This window comes from Brienomyrus brachyistius, chromosome 12 (assembly GCF_023856365.1).
Source record: "Brienomyrus brachyistius isolate T26 chromosome 12, BBRACH_0.4, whole genome shotgun sequence".
Taxonomy (NCBI): domain Eukaryota; kingdom Metazoa; phylum Chordata; class Actinopteri; order Osteoglossiformes; family Mormyridae; genus Brienomyrus; species Brienomyrus brachyistius.
Window position 1 is genome coordinate 21,002,041 of NC_064544.1, and position 21,689 is coordinate 21,023,729.

The following is a 21,689-nucleotide window of genomic DNA, read 5'->3' on the forward strand; positions in this document are numbered from 1 at the left end:
CCCCATGTTCTCTCATCACCCCAGATGAGGGTGGGTGCGGACGGAGAGGAGGACGAGGAGGACGATGATTTTGTGGAGGTCCCCGAGAAGGAGGGCTTTGAGCCGCACATTCCAGACCACCTGCGTGCAGAGTATGGTGAGTTTGCCCAGCTGTACCCAGCCAGCAGCCACAGCTGGCCAAACAAATAGCCCTCAGGCCAATAAGTGGAGCCGCCCCCACTGTGAATCTGGTGCCCCCGGCCCGCCTCCTTGCGGGTCACGGTGGTCCCGGGGAAAACCCATCTCTTCATAAACCCTTTGTCATCGTTTAAGATGTTGATACAGGCCAGGGGGATGGTAGCACATGGCTTGTGAATCAACTCAGTGGAGCTTCATTAGGCAGCTGATCTCAAGACTGACAACGGCGAAGGAGCTCAGATGTCTTTGCTGACCTGAATCTGGCTTCCAATGTGACCACATTGGGATTCCATGCTGACTTTACACATTTTTGACATGAGTAAGGGTTGGACTTCTTCTTGAAGACCCATTACTGGCCAATTAAAACCAATACCCTCAGTAACCCACCCCTTGCACGCTCTTGTTGGTGTGACATCCTTTGGTACTGTTCTCTCTTTTTTCCACTTTTGCACATCATCCTCATAAATCGGTAACAAGTAGAGATGTACCGATCGACCGGCCAGGTAAATTCATGTAAAGCTAAAGTAAGCCGTGAAAAAAAAAACGTTTTAGCGAAACTTTAAACCCCTGCACTATAATGTCCGTATAACCGTGGTCAAAAGTTTTAAGAATATGGATAAATTGATTTTCTCAAAGTCTGCTGCCTCAGTTTTTATGATGGCAGTTTGCATATACTCCAGAATGTTATGAAAAGTGACCAGATGAATTGCAATTAATTGCAAAGTCCCTCTAATTAATTTTGCAAATGAATTGCAAAAATCCCATTTCCACTGCACTTCAGTCCTGGCACAAAAGGACCTGCTGACATCATTTCAGTGATTCTCCCATTGACACAGGTGAGAGTGTTGATGAGGACAAGGCTGAAGATCACTCTGTCATGCTGATTGAGTTAGAATAGCAGACTGGATGCTTTAAAAGGAGGGTGGTGCTTGAAATCATTGCTCTTCCTCTCTTACCCATGGTTACCTACAAGGAAACATGTGCAGTTATCATTGCTTTGCACAGAAATGGTTTCACAGGCAGGGATGTTGCTGTTAGGAAGATTGCACCTAAATCAACCATTTATCAGATCATCAAGAACTTCAACGATACAGGTTCAGTTGTTATGAACAAGGCTTCTGGGCGCCCAAGAAAGTCCAGCAAGGGCCAGGACCGTCTGCTAAAGTTGACTCAGCTGTGGGATCGGGGCACCACCAGTGCAGAGCTGGCACAGGAATGGCAGCAGGCAGGTGTGAGTGCATCTGCACGCACAGTGAAGCGAAGACTTTTGGAGGATGGTCTGGCGTCAAGAAGGGCAGCAAAGAAGCCACTTCTCTCCATGAAAAACATCAGGGACAGGGACTGATATTCTGCAAAAGATACAGGGATTGGACTGCTGAGGACTGGGGTAAAGTCAGTTCCTCTGATGAATCCCCTTTCCGATTGTTTGGGGCATCTGAAAAAATGATTGTCCAGTGAAGAGAAGGTGAGCCCTACCATCAGTCCTGTGTCACGCCAACAGTAAAGCATCCTGAGACCATACATGTGTGGGGCTGCTTATCAGCCAAGGGAATGGGCTCATTCACAATTCTGCCTAAGAACACAGCCATGAATAAAGAATGGTACCAAAACATCCTCCGAGAGTAACTTCTTCCAACCAAGAACAATTTGGTGAACGATGCCTTTTCCAGCATGATGGAGCATCATACCATAAGGCAAAAGTGATAACTAAAGTGACTCGAGGAACAAAACATCAACATTTAGGGTCCATGGCCAGGAAACTCCCCAGTCCTTAATCCCATTGAGAACTTGTGGTCAATCCTCAAGAAGCTGGTGAACAAACAAAAACCCACAAATTCTGAAAAACTCCAAGTATTGACTATGCAAGAATGGGCTGCCATCAGTCAGGATTTGACCCAGTAGTTGATTGACAGCAGCCAGGGTGAATTGCAGAGGTCTTGAAAAGATGGGCCAACGCTGCAAATATTGACTCTGTGTAAACGTAAGGTAATTGTCAATTGATCCCTTTGACACTTATGAAATGCTTGTAGTTATACTTCAGTATACCATAGAAACATCTGACAAAAAGATTTACAAACACCGAAGCTGCAAACTTTGTGAAAAGTGATACTTGGATTATTCTCAAAGCTTTTGGCCACAACTGTACAGAGTAAAGGTATGAAAAAGCCTGATCTTAATGTAACTTACTAGCGATGCATGGTATGTGCATAACATATGGTGTTGGTATCAATAATATTACCCTGCACCTATTATTATTCGGAAGAGTATAGTTATATTTGGAGGTGTGTAACCTGAAGACGAGTAAAAAAGAGAAAAAGGTGAATGTCATGTTATCTGGTGAATTTAAACATACTGGAAAATGATACAAGCAACTGACATTTGTTTTGTTCAGAATCGGTCAAGAAAAATCTTTAATAACAAGTTGATTGCAAAACAAGCATGTCAGTAGGCCAGAGACTATGCTGTCACTATAAACGCAATTTAACAGGAAATGCTGACATCATGAAGGCTGCTGTTGGGTTTCATTCCACTAGCTAAATTAACAGTGTAGTGACTGCCGTGGCTTAAATATCTGCATTTCTGGTTCTGGCGTCAAACATGCCCTGTATAGCTGGTTGAGTATTTACTCCCGTAACTGATGCATTTATTAGTTTATTTGCATCAGATTTAGCATCTTTTCCTCTGGTTGCAGCCGCTGTTTGCTCAGGTATTTGGGACGGACCTGTGTTATCAGCTGGAGCCTTTTCTCCGCCAGCTTGAGGCATCCATCAGCGCAGCGGCCAATGGGAGGGCCTGATTAGCGAGGCCCGTAACGACGGGCTGCACCGTGCCAAGTTAACAGTGCGGGGCTGCTAATGAGCGCTCATTAGCCTCAGGCTGGTATTTACATCTCCCACCTGCCTCTTCACATGAGCGGAAAACAGGGTACCTCAGTCAGCTCTCGCTGATCCCAGGTCTGGCCTGACCAGCCAGACTGATCGCAGGTCAGCCCTGACCAACTAAATTGGGATAGACTGATCCCAGGTCAGGCCTGCCCGGCCGCATACTCATTATATCACTGTCTGACAGCTGTTCAAGCGGCCTGCTCCGTATTCAGCATGTGGGTCCGTCTGTAGTATGAATATGAAAGACTGTGACTGTTAAATGGGTGAGACAGCCATTCAGGGCCTTAAACCACAGCGGGTTGGTTTCTGTTGTATCACTCATTACAGATGAATAGCAGATGTGTATAAGGGCAAATGTGTGTGAGATCAGAGCGGCTCCGCGCTGCCGCCATAGCAGGCCCGCCCTCCACCGTGCCCAGGGGGTTCAGCCCCGCTGAAGGCCGTCTCTCGCAGCCACAGCTACCGTTTCCTTTCCATTCCTGCACTCTGCCTTTCACAGCAGATCTTTTATCTCGGCCTTAATCCTAGAGTCTCTGTCAGGACATAATCTCTTTCTCAAATTTACATTTTAATTACAAGGCCTGCTGAACTCGGGGAAATCGATGGCGCGGTGAGGCGCCGGGCGGCCGCTGAGCCTGCCGGCCAGGCCTCCTTATTTCCTGCTATTGATTTATCCTTTTAACACTGAAATTTTATTGCTTCAGACAAATAGCTGCCATTTTGGTCAATTTGAACAGAAAAAGAAGGGATTTGGGAGTATTTCACCGTGCGGCGCGGAGCCTCCGGCTGCTGCCTGCTGTGACGCGATGAATCAGGGAGATGAAGCATGCGGGGTTAACGGGGAACGCCGGGAACGGGCTCCTCACAGTGACGGATGCCGCCGCCGGCTTTGTCACCAAGGTAGACTGGCTGTGAAATGCTGTAGGTGCTTTGCCAAACGGCAAGGCAGCAGTCATCATTATGCCAGTAATGGTTATTGATATTAATTTGATTTTCACATGTTTAATTTTGGTACGGTGCCGTACGTCACGCTGTTATGTTTTATTGGTAAATGTTTCCCAGTGCTAACAGCGTCCCCCCTTGCGGCCATTGGAACGCATTGATTTCCCAGCGTTATGTCATCCACTTGTAGTAGTTTGTCGGATGTATTTAATATGCATTTTTTTATGCTGCCAAGCCCCAGCAGTATAATAATGGATACAGTGCAGCACTGGAACGCGGTTTTCAGTATCAATGAGGATATTATACAGCAGGTCACCTGGTGCCCAGGTGACTTTGGTTGTGAGTGTAACGCAGCTTGAATTGAGTGACCTGTCATATGCATAAACATAAATTGATAGGTAGACAGACAGAGAGAGAGACAAACAAACCTTGGTATCATGGAAGGATAAGAGCTTCATAGATAATCTGAACTGACCCCCATGGGTTGCAGAAGCTGGGTTAGAATTCAGAAAGGAAGGTCCAGCTTGTCAGCTCTGGGTGCCTGTAGATCGCGGTGTCCGGCTGGCACCGTGGTCCCCCCCCCCCCCCCTCCGTCGGCATGTCCGTGTGTGGGCCAGGTTCTGCTGGACATCATTTATCCCTCGTGCTGCTTGTATTCATGGAGACATTATGACAGAGAGGCGTCCGGAGACGACCTCGGCAGGACCGGCAGTGCCGCTGGTGCCTTTATGCACGTGCTCCGCCTCCTGCTCCATCTGTTATTGATGCAGACGGCAGACCGAGCCACACGGATATGTCCGTCTTCGTTTCTTGTGTCTTCATCTGTGTGGTGGGGGTGGACAGTCAGGGGTCAGGTGTCTCGCCCGGCAATCGAAGCGAAGCAACTGCCCCGTAAAGAAATTGTCGCTTTTAATTTGGTCCCTGAGCTCGGGCTGGAATGGAGGGCCCGGCTTTCCTTGGATCTCCATTTCCCAGTTAAGCTTTTACAGCTGGCCCAGGTGAGCACCAGCAGGCCACCCAAGTGAGGGGCAGAGCAGGCACTAATCGCGGTTAGCAGGGCACTAGGACCCCCAGAGGACAATCTGTCGGCTGGGTTTGGAGTAGCTTGCTTATTGGGCTGCTGGAGATCCCTACCCAAAGGTGCTGAGTCGTGGGTGAGGGTTCTGTGATGCGTTTAAACTTTGAGTGTTTTTTAATGGTGAAATAGATCCTGGGGTGGTACGGGGGTCACGTCTTCAAATGGACTCGCTGTGTAGCGTGGGTCTCCTGTTTTCTCCTATGTGTTTAGGAAATTAAATTGAACATTGTATGTTTGGGTGTGTGCACCCTGGCATCCTGCTCAGGGTGTCCCTAGCTCTGTGCTTCCTAGGATAGCCTCCAGGCCCTGGATGGATGGATGGATGGATGGATTCCCAATGACTGATCACATCTCTCTGCTTACTCTGTCTAGGTCTGGATCCGGTTACTTCGTTGTCTGTGGCTCCAGCAAAGCCTTCCCTGGGATCAGTGACCCAGCCGACCCCGCAACCAAAGAGGAGAGCCACGGAGGACGAGCTGGACCCCACCTGTGCAGCCGCCACGCTCCGGGTGCTGAAACAGCGCCTCCTCTCTGACCAGGCTGCCGGGTAACATCCCCCACTGCCGTGGCCCGCTCGCCCCCTCACATGTGCATGTGGCACCTGTCACTCAATGCACATTGGAGTGTGAGGCCTGTATAGTTGTTGACTGAGGTCCACGTCCTTCTTGAAGAGACTATCCTGTTCATGATCCTGTCCCCTGGTGATCAAAGTCAGTTCCTTCTAAACAAGCTCATTTAACACGTGTGGAAATTGTTTTAAAAATGCAGTAAATTTGTATAAATATCACAAGCTTAAAGAATAGTGGAACGGTTAGTGTCACCAGTGTTCTTACTGATGCACGTCTCCTATTTCCTGTAGCCCCAGCAGCTCCCAAGGTGGCAGTGAAGGGGCGGAGTTCACAAGTGAGGCCGCAAAGCAGGATGGGGAAAAGGAGCGTGCCCCTGTTGTCCCTTTTGACATGGACCTCTATTACTGGGGGCAGGAGCAGCCCACTGCCGGCAAAATATTCAAGTACCGTTTCTCTAAACATAAGCTCTCAGTACTATATCACTAAACTAAACTGCATTCCATACTTCTCTATCCCCTGCCCTTACTAATCCCACAGTACTGTATAACTAAACCCCTGGTACTGCATCCCAATCCTCTCTATCCTCTGCCATTACTAATCCCACAGTACAGTATCACTGCATCCCAGATGTAGTACTGCATCCCAATCCTCTCTATCCTCTGCCCTTACTAATTCCTCAATTTTCTATCCCTAAGTACGTTTGTCGCAGATTTTTTTTTCTTCCTGCAGATTTGGTAGGGTTGAGTTATCAGTTGCAGTGTCTGTATTTGTAGCCACTAGAGGGCAACATTGTCTATTCAGAAATATGTAATGGATTCCAACTGCTGACATCAGGACATTAGGAGTAAACTAATCAAGTTAGCAGTGGCATGTCATTATATTTATAGGTATTAATAACACACTAAATCCCTCTGTCAATGCTGATAAGTGTATTGTAAGGATTATAGGATATGTTGTGTAGAGGAGTTATTTGTGTTGGGTAATAGTTGGGTTGTAGCCTTATCCACAGGTGTATTGTCGTTCTTGTATAAAGGTGTCAGCAGGTGTGTTTATGGTCTCCGTACACTCTGTCATCGTGCTGATTCCTCTGCGTCTCCTCTCAGGAACATCTCCCAACACCAATTCTGGGTTCCCCACGAGATTGAGGAGGAGGTGGAGAACAAAGAGCTTTCGGCCCAAATGAAGTCCCGGGTCATCACCTTTGCAGGCAGCTTCCAGCCCGTCTCGCATAAGTGCCGGGCGCCCATGCCCGGTGGGGGCCTGTGCGAGAGGCAGGATCGCGTGAAGGTGAGTCCGCCAGGCAAGAGACCTGCGATGGACTCCTGTATGTTCAGACCTGCAAAATCCGCATTTGACTCTATAGTGTCACATAAAAATCCCATCGTAGATGGACCTGGTTAGAAGACCCCCACCAGCGCTGAGTGAAATAATAATGGAGAGATCCGTTACCTCGGAGACTGGCTTTAATCGGGTCGTTCTTAGTGTGGTCAGATGAATCATGACAGCTAAACGACCGAATGAGATGTCTGGCTATCATCCACACTCCACGATCTTTTCTGAATTTTAATTGCCATTACTTGGAATATAAAGTTTTTATGTATGTATATAATATACGTATAATTTTACAATGATAGCAGTGCAATTATTCTGAGGATTTTAATAACATCAAATTCATTTTTTTTTTTACCTAGCTTGGCAGCTAACTATCTTCATTTGATGAACACTTAGACTTATGATAAACCCTGTCACGTTTAGCTGTTTGCCTCCTTACTTAGTAGTGTTTTAACATATCACGCGATACTTGTGTAGGCTCAAAACTGTTAGTATTTTGATCAGTTTGTGAATGATCCTGTTTAGCTTGTCTGGACCAAGGTGCCTACTGGGCACCGTGATGTTCAGGCACCCAGAGCTCACCAGTTTACTCCTGGGCTCAGTTGACCATATTTCAGGTTGACCAGTGGTAACACTTATTACCACTACATATCTTCTGACTGTTTGATGTGATTGTGACAGGTCTACATATGAACTTCCAATGTCTTCAGCACAACAGCCTCACATTAACAGACTAATCCTGGTTTTACTGACTTTGCTTGGTGTCTTTAAGGCTAATGCAGTTTCTGAATTTAGCTTAATCTTTCAGAGGGACCTGGGAAACGATTTGGTTTATTTTTACTCTGCGTATCGTCTACCAAAGTGTTTTTCTTTAACATAACACGGACAGACAGACGGACGGACGTTGATTATAGTTGCTTGGGGGTCCAATCAGCCTTTCTCCTTGCAGTGTCCCTTTCACGGGGTGATTGTTCCTCGGGACGAGCTGGGGAGGCCTGTCAATCAGGCGGACGCGGCCCGTCTGGAAGAAGAGAGGATGAAGCTTGTGGAAGAGCAGCCCGGTATGCCCCTTCCTGCTGGAGTTCTTGTGCCACTCTGTGGCCATTTATAATTTAAGAACATTCTGGAAACATGGAATGTAATGACAGGGTTAGGGTTTAAAAACATCACCCGAAAACTGCAGAGGCTGTTTGAGAAATTAGCTGAAAATTGTATTCTTGGTGTGTATTATCTCCCACAGTTTTGCTTTGGAGAAGAGCATCTGCAATTTTTATGCTTCATGATCAAACATTTTTCCGGTTTCTATTTGGCAGAAATGTACTTTTGCGTGTTGTTGCTGTTATCACCGATCGGAAACCCATATCCCAACCTGATCATGCAACATCAGCTGCATGATCACTGCGCTCCCACACAGACATGAAGAAATCGAATCTAACCGATAAGCAAAATAAATGCAAACCGCAATGTGATATTAAAAAGTAGTGGAGCTTGTAATCTTTAGCTAGGTGATATTAAAATCATCTGTTCCCTACGTTTGGCTAACTAGCATCACAATTTAATTTATCCTTCCCTCGCTAGTTTAGTTATTCTACATTATCTCCGAGATTTACTTGTTTTCTGTTGATTTTTGCTTAAAATAATGGTTGTGCGCAAGTATAGCTAGCGAGTTTTTTGTCCTTCTCCTTGCAGGAAACCTGAATAGGTTTTTGTGAAGTTTAAGAGATCTTATCCTCTGTGGGAAAAGGATGAGGACAGTGAATAGTGGGCTGGTTAATGTGGCTAGGTTGTAGGCCTTGTGTTTGGGTTAAATTTTTCAAGGAAGCGTGCATTCGTTAGAGTCAATGTTGAATAAGACCCTGTTCATATAGCACAAGTCATATAGTAAATACAGAGGGAGCGTTTTTGAATGCCTCATTTGACGGTGTCTTAGGGTCAGAGATTAAGTCCACTGGATTCTGCTATATGTATGATAGCCAGAGTAAATTGTGTGGAAAATGCCTTTTGACTCATCTTTCTGTCTTAACCGCAGCCGAGTCGGGCTAACAAGCTGTGAATTTCAAAAAAGCAGGGCATTATCAAGATAGCATGACACGCAAGTTGACAATAACATGGGTGGTACTTTCTGCCACCTGTCTCAGATCACATCCGTGCAAGTCTGGCAATGAGTTGGGTATTCGTGTTCTTTGAAAATTCATTAATAAGTGTCAGTGTTTGACAAACCACAAAAATTCAGTAGTGTATGTGTTTGTAACATGCATATTATGGTTGGGTAATGAGAACTCTTTTATTTCAGAATTGCACACATTTTTCATTCATTTACTTGACAGTTGTGACATGATATTCATTTTAAAGACGTATAATTATACTGTAAAATCTAGTACAGCAATTAAAGCACAGACATACAGGGATGCTTTGAAGCACGTTTTGCATGCACAAACGGACAGTGATGGCCCCCACCGCTAACTCGGGAGCCGTTTCAGGCCTAAATATGTCCAGCTGGGAGGGGCCAGACCCCAATGCGGAGCCCCTCCCACACCAGCACATGCGATTGCTGCAGTAATCCAGTCTCGTCCTGCAGTTCCATTACTATGGTGGCGAAAACCACCATCTTAGTCCAGAAAAAGACGCACTGAAGAATGACCAGTTATGAAGACTGGGGGGGGGGGGGGGGGCAGGGATTGCTGGGTCTCTATGCTCCTGTGGCTTGTTAACAAACAGGTATCAGGGCAGGCTAACGGGGGAATGGGGGGGCTGTTGACCACTGGCTTGTGAAATAGCATCTTTTGTGAGTATGGTATTGATCTGGAAGCCTGCCCCTGCCCTCTGGCCGCCGGCCACTGGCCCCCCAGGCTCTCTCTCCCCCAGCCACCCACCGGCCCACTCTGGCCCATCAGGCTGTTCTCCCGCTTACCGTTGTATTGATTTCTCCTCAGAAGCTCTTAAATTGTTTCTTTATTTTGCTCAAACACACATTTTGTTTCTGGCCAGCCTTCCAGCGCACCGAGACGTGCCGGCTGGCCTTACCAGCATAGTCGGGCTCTTCCTGCCTAATCTGGGATTACCGGCTGCCCCCCAGGCCGCCTGCCGTCCCTCGTTCCATCACAGGGACCCTGACTGCAAGCCAAGCTAAGCAAACCCCTACGTGAAGGATGAGCCTATTTTACATCATGCAGTCCAGGCCCTTTGCCCCCGCTACATTCTTACTCAAGCAGTCCTTTAAAATGTACTTTTATTATCATTGTTTAATTACCGCACAGATAAAGGGTATAACAACTGCAAGATATCGGATGCAGTGTTTTATTTTTTACTTTTGTTGTAGTAATTATATGGGTATTGTTAAGAGGACTGTTTTGGAAGTCGCAGTCTGCTTTCTTCACAAAAAAGTGTTTCTTAAAGGCCTACAGTGCATATTTGCATCAGCTGCATTCAAATATAAATTATCCTCTTCCCCCCCCCCCCCCCCCCCCATATAAGCAACTCTTTTTGATTACTTTGTAGGGCTCAGTAGTTTCGCTTGGAACATTCTGGAATGTCTTTGCGAGGAGTTATAAAAATGGCAGAAGAGCATTAGAGAATCAATACTGAAAACTGTGCAGGTTTTCTATAAAATCGGCCAGTTGGTTAACAGATGGAGTTGATGGTGAGTCTCTGGGGGTCACTCAAAATGAAATCAAGACAGCTGTTCAATTAACGTCTTCATTAGCGGCCAGCAAAGACGAGGAGAAATGCTGCCCCCCACCTGATGGGGGCTGCTGGGGTGGCCTCTTTCATGATATGTGACAGAATAGCGTTTTCCTGTTTTTAATTCTCTTGTCTAATTCTGAAGAGTGTTTTGGCAGTAAGGGCAAAAGTCAACTGAGTGACTGTGTGGGACACCGAAACTCTGGGTTGATTTGGGACATACATTAATATGAATTGATAATTAAAGTAAAAAATAATAATAATAATAATAATAATAATAAATTGTTACCCCTCTGCTAATCAGACCCATCTAACCTATGTTAAAAATCAGATTTGACGGACTTGTCAGCTGCTGTACTGTTCTGTACTATACCACTCCTGTATGCCTCTTTATATTCATTCATATATTCATTAAAAGGCCATTTGTTATTCTGAAATTACACAGAAATATGCATGAAGAATAACCTGTATTGGTTTCAGCAGCATAGAAAGTAGCAGAAAGTGTTTGTCAATTTTTTTTATGTATGTGTGTGTATATGTATACATTATGGGTAGCGGTGGGGCTGCCCTTCTTGATGGCTGCTGCCCTCTTTTCTCTCCATATGGTGGGGGGCAGAGTCACAGCTGCGTGTGCAGCATGTGGGCCATGCTGCTCTGACGCGGTGGGTGGAGGGGGCAGTTGACTGATATGTGAGTCTACTTGGGGGGGCCTTGCCCAGCCCAGCCCAGCTCAGCTTAGCTTTATAATAACGCCTTTCTGGTCACACAGCTGGGAATGAGGCCCAACAAAAGCCAAGCCTCAAGGAAGGGGATCACAGGCCGCTTGTAATTAGGGGATTGCCTTTTGGCCCCAGGGGGATCGAAACATCTCCCCAAATTAATTTGTAACTAATATCAGTGCCCCCCGTTTTGTAAACAAATAAGCAGATGAGAGGTGATTGATAAAGCCAGATGTTTATCAGAACCAGAGTTTTCATATATATATTTTTTTTAAGTTGTTATCACAGTGGTAAATGAAACCAAATACAGTCCTGAGCCGCATGACGTTGTTCTGGTCAGCAATGGCCTGTATGTATGATGGTGGCCCTACAAGATTATAAAGGGGCTGAAAAATTCCTGTAGCCTAACGACATCGCAGCCATCGTGACATCGTAGCACGACGCATTACTCGCATGTTTCTGGTGTAAACAAACCTACTGCTCTGCCAGTCGTACAAAAGGGCAGGACATAGTTATGTGCAGTACAAAATACTCTATAATGATAACTATACTACTGGTTTATGATTTACCATGCTGTACTTTTATCATTATTTTCAGTGTACTCTGCTTATTAACGGTTTACTGTAGCCTTGGTGTGGCAGTAGCATCTAGATCTGTGTAAGTACAGTCTACGATGATCGCACAGCGGTAAAATCGCCTATCGTTGCCGTTCTCAGAATGTATCCCTGTCGTTAAGCAACACTTAACTGTCATTCAATGGAATTAGCAGGATGAGCATTGAAATGTTCCAGAAGGCTGTTTTGCTTCATTTTACTCCAGGCTCTGTTGAATCCTTGAGTTTGCCCGTTGATAATAAATTGCTGCAGAGGCTTCCCACATGTGTCTTAATTCTCAAACTACAGTTCAAGTTGGCTGCCGTGCTGGTTTCAAAGGGTCTGGGCTTTCGGGAGCTGATAGGCGAGGCGTACAAGCAAGTGAATGCTACGGCAAGGAAGATCAGGGCGTGACTGTTGGTGCGTTTACAGCTGCTGTCTCGCGTTGCTAACGTGCTAATGCTCCAACCGGTGCAGACTGGCGAGACCGGGAGCTGATGCGAGAGATTGAGGCTGCCACAGGAGAGGATCTGGGCTCTTCCAGGTTCTATGGGAAGGGCAAGAAAGGCGCCAAGGGCAAAGGCAAGAAGAGGAAGTACCCCAACCTGACGGACCTGAAGCAGAGCGCGAACACGTCTCGCTCCAGGCTTGAGAGAAAGGTCTTCAACAAGTGAGTACTGAACTTCATAGCTGTGGGAAAAAAAAATGACTTTTGTCGGATTACGTGGCTTGTAAGAAGAATCATCCATAGTAACGTTAAAATACCCATACTATAATATGTATATATATCTCACGCCTGTTAGATGGGAGATGGGATTCCTTTGCTGCAGTGGGAATATAAGCTTATGTTAGAGAATATGTTACAGTGCTGTAGGTATTGATTTTGTATTTGGCCATCTTGTATGCTAGGGGGATGGAAAGGTTGCCGCCTCATTCCTCAGAGAGATGTCTTTATGAGGGAGAGCGATCGTGTTGAGCCCCGGAGGCACAGGGGGAAACCCAGGCAACTTCTCTGAGCCAGAAGCTAATTCTGAAATTCTTAGGACCTTAGCCCCTGAAGACCAGGCCTGTAGAAGCTCATTAGAGCGATACAAACCCTATCCATCTCTTTTCTGCTGTTTTCCTCCCATCCTGTGCAGGAGTTCCATGAGACGAGTCACCGAAGCCATGAATCGAATGGACCAAAGGAAACACGAAAAGTTTGCCAACCAGTTCAACTATGCCTTGAATTAGGCTTCAGCTGTGTTGGTGGTTCCAACAGACAGAATTAAAAAATTAACCCAATTGATGCCGCACGACTGAATTGTAGCAAATAAGTGTGTTGCAAAGTCGATAATTTGAATTATTATCTGCAGTAATAGAAGTTTTATATGAACTAATGACACATCTTTGACTATGATGTATTTTCCTGTGTTAGGTTTTTGATTTAAATGTGAAATGTTTTGACCTTTTCCAATTTTTGTGATGGATAAAGAGATTTTGTAACATTCTTTGTCCTCTGTCTGTTGACTTGTTTGTAAACTCCTTTTCACTGACATTATCATCCCAGCCATGCTGTTGTATGCTATGGCACTATAAGTGAGACATTATCTGTCATTAAGGTAGTTTGAATACCCTGCAGATCAACTGTGTTGCACTATTAATCAGGCATGTGTAATTTGCCATCTATCAGTAGTTTTCTGTTTTGAGGAAGTAACTTGTATAAATTGAAATTAATTATAGTAATAAATAATAATTATTATTATCCATCCATTTTCCAACCCGATTATCCTTTTGAGTCAAGGGGGGTCCGGAGCCTATCCTGGAAGCTTACAGCCACAACCCAGGATGGGGGGGCCAGCCCTTCACAGGGCACACTCACACATATGTGCAATTTAGTCGCTCCAATTAGCCTCAGCATGTTTTTGGACTGTGGGGGGAAACCGGAGTACCCGGAGGAAACCCCACGGCAACATGGGGAGAACATGCAAACCCCACACATATGTAACCCAGGCGGAGACTCGAACCCGGGTCCCAGAGGTGTGAGGCAACAGTGCTAACCACTGCACCACCATGCCGCCCCTAAATATTGTAATTAAAATTATTTTATTATTCATATTTTGACTAAATTTCAGCAGCAATAAGTAGAGATATAAGTATTTATTTTCACGCGAATTGGTAGCTACAGCTGAGCAGCAGTATTCTGAAACACAGATTATACCCAATGTCACAGAAAAGTTTCACAGATCTTTTCTTTGAATGTCCATCGCGTAGCTCTTTACTGTTGCACAAGGTCTAGCATAGTTATTATTGTTAAGCTCTCTTTAGCAGATTATCACTGACTGAGTAAAACCCCAACTAACACCTTGTGAGTAGGGAAATGTAGCAACCAACCATGTGAAGTTCTGTGAATCTTACAGAAAAAGTGGAAGGAACAAAGTAAATCACCTGTCATGCACCCAACAAAGGAAATGGGGGACGAGTTGAACGTGTTAACAGAAAATTGAAATGTGTACGTTAGGCACATTTGTTTGCATTACTGCATACATATCAGTTTTAATAGTTTGCCATCTGGATTTTAAAATCAGCTTGCTTGCTTATAATGAATGGACAGAGCTGATTTTCCTTCGTTAGTATAATCCAAGACTAATGGAATCTTGCCTATAATGGTAAACAATAAACTCCGCTGAATTAAGGGTGGGTGATTCACCTTGACATTTCCACCTGCGGTCTAACCAGTTCATCTTATAACTTTCTCCCACGTTTCCCAGCCTAATCAGTTACTGGTTGTTATTCCTGTGATCTGGGGTGTCGGAGGGACACGGATACCCCGGCAGATCCAGCGGGCCCAGCACTTAATGGGGCACCATCAATATATAATATTATACATAAAACTGGGTGGGGGGGCCCTGTCGGTGATTATCTAACGCAATCAGCGCCTAAGACGCTCAGCCGGTGCTGCCGACGCTGGGGAGTCGCCGTAATGTCGCATGGGCGCAGGAGACTTCAGACAGCGCTCGCTCACTGCTTTCTCTTCATAGGGTAATTACGGTAAATAGCGGTTTTAACAGACGCTTAATTCCCCTGTACACATGCGATCCCTCAGCGAGCCTACAGTAAACTGATGACCAGACATTCCACGCATTTTCAAAAAGTAATATAGGAAGACTTTGGAACGGGACATGGCTTCCGTTTTGTGTTAGATGATCTTAAAAGTCGGTTACGTGGCTATTTTTCACGGCAACTCTTTGTCTTGCGCTCATCTGGTTGTTTTAGCAGCCGCAGTAATTATAATCACGCGATGCACAAAATGCTGCCCCCGTTGTAGCCGCGCCGAGCCTAGTCGCGCATCCGATGCTGTTAAATCCTTTAAAAATCAATTTTGCATTCACTCATTTGGAGGTGTGTATAGTACTATTACTATATTTCGAAAATATGCTGTATTTATTATTATTTAATGGTTTTTATCTGAAAACTTATTTTTAAATGAGCTTGTGAATGAGTGTAAGGCGGCGCTGCTGTAAAATAAACGATAATGCACTTAGGACGCAGTCTGTTTCAAAAACTATTAGGATGCTCTGCTTTTCATGCGGGAAGCGCAAAGAAACATGGTACAGAGATGCATCTATAGAGATAACTGGAGAATATGAACTCCAGTCTGTATTAGAATTGTTTTAGGGGCTTGGTTTTCCAGTTTAAAGATGTGAGGTGCATGTCTTGCAGTGATTCCTCTTGCCAGTAGTTTTAATTATTCCTTGTCACTTTGCCCATCTTCATAAAGGGACTCCATCAAATATATTTTCGTTTGTATGTAAATGATGACTGAATTTAATCGTGCTTAAAATTTGTCATTAACCAGGTACATCCTTCGGTATCCGCAACGAATAACCTCTAGCGAGCTGTTGCATGATGTAATTAATAATTTGTTTTAAAATTAACAAATAATTTTAAAATACGCTTGACAATGTATTTCGCCTTTGTACACATTAATAAAATACATTTGTGTCTGACCTCGGGGGGTGGGGAGGACGGATTGTAAAGACAATCACGTCTATTAAAATCATGAAGTTAAATAACTAGATGAGCGCTGGGCGTCGATATCACACTGAGAATAGATGTCCTCAAGTTTTGGAAAGTGAATGGGGCTTGTTCGATTCTATAAAGGAAAACTTTTAAATTCAATAATTTCTTTTTCCCCTTTTTTTTAAATGTGAGTGTTTCGAGTGTTGGAAATGTCTGCTATGTAAATCTGAAACTAGGCCCGCTCACTCATTTGTATATCTGCATTCTCTATTGGTAGTCTTACTTCAAAATATTTTGAAAATCAGAATAATTTGCTGAAGTTTCGACTCATATAAACCAACATACTTAAATAGTATAGTTGTACTGGTTAACGGCGTATGCCTTTAGTTTGGAAATGATGAAATGTGTAAGTTGTACAGTGTTTCAGGTACGTCCGCAATGGGCAAATATTTTAGCGACCATTTCCCATGTATAGCGTCATGTTTCTTGTAGTAAATAGTTATTCGGGAAATCACAGCTTTGCATTAAGCGATTGGTGTTTAACGATCACTTATACCTATATACATTTTTCATATCAGTAAATACAACAGGCGGCCACAAACAAAGCAGCATCTGAACACCAACTAATTTTCTAATTCTATAATTGTAATGTAATCCAACCCTAAATTATCTGGAATCCGCTTTATAGTATGTCGTCGTTTTTTATAAAGCATATACGGGCCGTTGTCCATTATCCAAAACTAAAGAATTTTCTTCCGGATATGTTTTTTACATTTTGATGTGTGTAAAGTGAAATGGGACAGTGGCACAAATATGGCACATTTGTGTTCACTGCAATAAATCGCTTATTTACCACTGCAGCTTTTCCCGTGCACGTGTTTTTATCGGGCCTATTAATTTAAACTTTGACAAAACGTAGGCCTATGTGAGTTTAATTGTAACAGTGCATAGATATATAAAATCACATTAATATTTTTACCACTTTTTAAGTTACTTGTGGTCATTTTAGTCAGACAGGTGACGAAAACTTTAAAATGAATTCATATGGAAATAATACCACAGGTTTGCTTACAACATATTAACGGGTTTATTTATTCAATGTTGCCTCTTTGTATAAGTGCTCTTCTGGTCAATATCTATTATGAGTCACTTTATTTTACAATAAATAATTTAAAAATTCGTCAGTATAATAAGCAATATACATAAGATTGACACGTGCCTCGTTTTTTTTCAGGTGACACAACAAAGTCGTCGTTAAATGACAGAATTTCGCTAGTCAGCTCGCTTACATCTTTCTGTGATGAATCCAAAACGAAATTAAAAGCCTACGACACAGAACATAATAAATGTTTGACAGCGTGGGATTAATTTGGCAAACTTAAATTTTAAAATAACTTTACATTTTTCCTACCAATCGTAAACAGTTTAATTAAACAATACTTATACGTATTACAAGCCATTCCAGATGATGTATTTTGTGCCTTCCTAAATGGCATGGATATTTTTTGCAGAATATACCTGTTTTAACCATTCCACTTTTCTAATCTTTTAAAAAATGCATTCAGATGTGTGACTGATGACTTACATACGTATCACTGTTAATTAAATATTACACGAGTCTATGTGGCTCAAAGACAGAAAAAATACAATTTAACAAAACTAAAATCAAATGAACTTACAGATACAAAAGCATATGTAATTAGTTTGTAGCCATTAATAGTCCATAAGAGACACGACAAACTAAACGAAACATTTGTCGGGAAGACACTAAACCTTATGAACATCTTCAGCATTTGATGCATTTGTCCATTAGATGCATTGAAACATAGTCCGAAAAGTTCTGTTCTGTTTTTTCCACAAAGATCCAAAACATTCTTCACGCTTTCATTGATTTTTTTTTAATTGGCGCATTTTTACAACTAACAGACAAACAAGTTTGGTTTTGTATAAAACAGGTGTATTTCCAACTTTGCGATCGTCTTTACAAATGCGGGGTGTAAAACGCATGCCCCCCGTAAGTCTGAGATCCTAAGACGAAAGGTGACAATACAGCGGGACTGGGCAGAAAGGGTAGCTGTGCTGCACACACTAGTCCTCCGGGCGTATGACCCGGGTAGCTTGCGTGCATTGACAGATGGCCGGCCATGGGGGGAGATGGACTCAGAGGACTGAGGTTTCCGAGTCCATTGCTCGGACCGTTCGGACCCCCGCCGCCACCGGTAGGAGCGCTAGTATCCGCCCCAGGATTCTGCTTCTTCCATTTGGTCCGACGATTCTGAAACCAGATCTTCACTTGGGTTTCTGTTAAACTGAGTGACAGCGCCAAATTCAGCCTTTCACACACGGACAGGTACCTAGTAGACTTAAATTTGTTTTCCAGAGCCACAAGTTGTTCGTAGGTAAAGGCGGTCCGGGCTCTTCGAGGCTTGCCCGATTTGGAATCAGAGCCTGATCGCTTCCTTTTCGGTTTGGCTTGCTGGTTCTGGCCGCTCTGTCCGCTCTGTTGATTCTGCTGTGCGGTGGGACTGGAGCTCCGGGTGCCCGGTTCGTCTTCCTCACGGTGACACAGCTCAGAGTCCACATTGCCTACGAGGCCACCGCTGCTCTCCTCGCTGCAGAGCTCGTCCTGATTCTCGCTGTCGGGGCTTCTGCTGTAGTCGTTCTCGCATTCGTCCGTTTTGAAGGCGTACCCGTCTTCTGGGGGGAAACCAGGTAACAGCATATGGATTATTTAAACATTATTTTGTATGTATCAGCAAATCATTCTGCGAACATTTCCAAACTACAAGATATGTGATTTTAACTACATTTTAGGGCTAAAAAGTACAAAAAACAAGTTCATTGACTTCCCTTTTCTAAATATTTAGCTTCACCCAAAGATACAGAAGTGGGACAAAATCAAAATGGAAAAAAAGTTAATAGCTTATGTTTTCTAATATAATATAAAGTATTATAGCTGCAACTTCATGGTGTCTTAATTCCATCCACAAAGGATATATTTGTATATATTCCATAATAATGTAAGCTTAGTATTCCTTAAAAATAATTATAGTAAATACATTAATATAGCGTGATATTTTTTCCTTCTAAATGGATTCCGCCACGTAATTAAAATGTATTGCAAAAATATTTCGACCTGAAGTTTTTTCTTTATTTCATGTAGGCCTATGCGTGTAAGATGTGTATAAACGGTTTTCGCATTTGTAAAATGTAAATGCGAAATTTAGCCAATGTTATGTCACCATCCTTAATATGGATAGGATCGGTTATTTTAAGTTGTAAATAAAGCAATCCCAATTAATTCCTCAATTTACCACTATATCGACTGTACGTAGTCTGTTGTAATTGTTGTATACTTTTTTTCCTCATACCCTTGACTTGATTTTAACATTTTATACACCAGAGAAAAACTTCGCAGAAAGTCAGAAGTCTTAATTTCTGTTATTATTGGGTAGCCTATGTAGCTTTTAAATTCAATATCTATCTATCGCTTCGATTTTTGAAAACCCCAATTTAGCACAAAAGTATTCCAAATGTCTTCTTTCCTGGTAAAGGGAAAAGCAGTATTGAAAATGACTTAGTTTTGATTTTGAACGAGACGGGAAAAGCAATCTCACGTCTCTTTGGAAAGCAGACAACCTTCGATCAATAACCTCCCTTAATAAGTATAATAGGTTTTAATCGAGTAATTATCTGAATTTTGACCCTATAATTTAGATGTTGGAGGGGAGTTTGCAAGGTGCCTGAAAGAGATACGCACAATTCGATAATAGGATATCGACCAGGCCGTCCTACATGTCTCTTTAGGGCGATTTCACTCATTATCCTGCCTCTTTAACGCTGCTAAGCACATTTTACCTTAAATGTAATCGAAAGAATTTAATTGTTTTTTTTTTTTTTTTTTTTGATAAGCAGCGTCTTTCTCACAATTAGTCTGTTTTGTGCATAAAGACGAACCCAAAGGGAAACAAACCAAATTCACTCACGTCTGCATCAAACAAAGGTTCCCAAATGATACTTTTAGGATAAACTATGCGAGATGACGGCTCATTTGCATAAAATAATATTTTGTACGGCCTAGCATTTGGCTACATTCTTTTGACAGACTTTGCGGACATTTATTTATTGCATAACGTGTGCTGTTTAATGTTTATCGTTGCTGTTTTATTTCACAGGAATACTTTACCTCACTAGTGTTTTGATAACACAGTCAGTGAAATAATTTTAAAAAATCCCTCAGCTCTACGATGTGTTTAGTTTGTCAGGTGCACTAAAAAAAGACAATTTAGAAGGAAATGCATGGCATGCAAAACTAATTTAAGGTAACAATTGTTTTTTTTACACGTTTTTACGATTTTTTTAAGTCTTGAATTTTCGTTTCGTTCAGACAACTGGGCATTGCATCCTAAGAACGCAGTGTGAACAAATCTTATTGTTAGATTATTTATGCTAGTTAATATCTTTATGCTAATTCTGTAATAACTTCAGACATTTTATTATTAACTTGTTGCTTTAAAATTACGTAACATATAAAACTATTAAATTAATATCAAACGATATTATTAAACTCAAAGAGGCTATAAGTGTATTATAGGCATACTTTAAAGAAATAACTTTATTTAAATAGCTTTATTTGAATTTGTAAAGAAAACTAATATTAAAACAGAACTCATCGTTCAATCTTTTATAAGTTTTCGCGTGTATACTTTTCTCCTGACTTGCATTAGTCACATACAAACATTTTCAGCTGAAGGCTTTCTTGCGTTTAATATCGACGTGCAAGGTTTTTTAAAATACAACATTTTCGGGAAAAATGATATATTAGCATTTAAAGATAAATTTTAAAATCACACTTTTAAATGAAAAAAATCAGCCAATCGAACATGAATTCTAATTAAATTAATACCGCGAACGGTTCGAATAAAAAAGCTTCACTTACTTAATAATCCTGTGGGCTTTTTACAACTCTCATAGTCTTCCGCGTATGATTTTGGGTCTATCGCAATAGCTGGATCTTCGTTAACTCTGTTCTCTGTCCCGATGGAGTAGGTACTGCCTGTCCGGTTCGGCTGTTGCCTTTTACTCGTAAATTTATTTGGGTCCAAAATGTCCAGAACAGAGAAGGAGGTTGTCCGATGAACGGTTGGGGGAGCGACCACGACTGGCTCCTGTCTAGGCGAGTTTTCTCGGCTGTCCGCTGTCAGCCTGTCTCTGCTCGCAGGGCAGGAGAAGACCGACAGCTCGCTGGCAGACAGCCGCTTCTCACCGTGGCTGTCCATGCTCTCAGAGGCGGCCACCACCACAGCGGTCTGGGAAGCCACACCGGTCGCCTGAGGAACAATGGAGATGTCACCCAACTGAACCTTGTCCCGATTCATGGCTCTCTACCAGATGGTAGAGCAATCTTCCGGACAGTTGCGAATTTAATTACTGATCTAAAAAAAAAACTGAAAAGGACAAGAAAACATATGAGGGTATATTTTAAAAAGAAATTCAGAAAATCAGCTAAGGCAATACAATACTTGTGCAGAGCTATGGATTTTTGCCGAATCCTGCTGAAGTAGTAGCAGACTTCCCCGGCAAAACCAGGAGGTGGTGGTCCACTGCTGGATGCTGATCTCCCCTGCTCCACACCTTTTTTGAGGTTTAACAGTCCCCTCAGGACCTTACACCATTTATGTCCCTACGGCGCGTCCCCCTCCCCGAACGGG

The 21,689-nt window shown here is 43.1% G+C and overlaps 2 protein-coding genes across 2 annotated transcripts in view; one reads left to right on the forward strand and one right to left on the reverse strand.

Moving 5' to 3' along the window:
• The window catches only part of uvssa (UV-stimulated scaffold protein A), a 31,897-nt gene extending 18,173 nt beyond the window's left edge, over positions 1 to 13,724 (forward strand). Inside the window, exons 8-14 of the mRNA XM_048971611.1 lie at positions 25 to 136; positions 5,455 to 5,629; positions 5,942 to 6,094; positions 6,755 to 6,938; positions 7,933 to 8,044; positions 12,454 to 12,646; positions 13,116 to 13,724. Coding sequence (XP_048827568.1) covers positions 25 to 136; positions 5,455 to 5,629; positions 5,942 to 6,094; positions 6,755 to 6,938; positions 7,933 to 8,044; positions 12,454 to 12,646; positions 13,116 to 13,209 — 1,023 coding nt within the window. The 3' untranslated portion in view covers positions 13,210 to 13,724. The remainder of the gene's footprint in view (positions 1 to 24; positions 137 to 5,454; positions 5,630 to 5,941; positions 6,095 to 6,754; positions 6,939 to 7,932; positions 8,045 to 12,453; positions 12,647 to 13,115) is intronic.
• A 4,235-nt stretch (positions 13,725 to 17,959) lies between these two features.
• nkx1.2lb (NK1 transcription factor related 2-like,b) lies at positions 17,960 to 21,356 on the reverse strand. Its single transcript, XM_048971621.1, has 2 exons — positions 20,918 to 21,356; positions 17,960 to 18,675 (listed from the first exon to the last, which is right to left on the reverse strand). The coding sequence occupies exons 1-2, from the start codon at positions 21,354 to 21,356 to the stop codon at positions 17,960 to 17,962; spliced, it is 1,155 nt and encodes a 384-aa protein (XP_048827578.1).
• Between the last annotated feature and the right edge of the window lie 333 nt (positions 21,357 to 21,689).

Coding starts and splice junctions, on each gene's coding strand:
- nkx1.2lb (XM_048971621.1), bottom strand. CDS start 21,356: ATGAATCGGGACAAGGTTCAGTTGGGTGACATCTCCATTGTTCCTCAG. Junction 18,676..20,917: donor AAAGCCCACAGGATTATTAA/GTAAGTGAAGCT, acceptor GTTTCCCCCCAG/AAGACGGGTACGCCTTCAAA.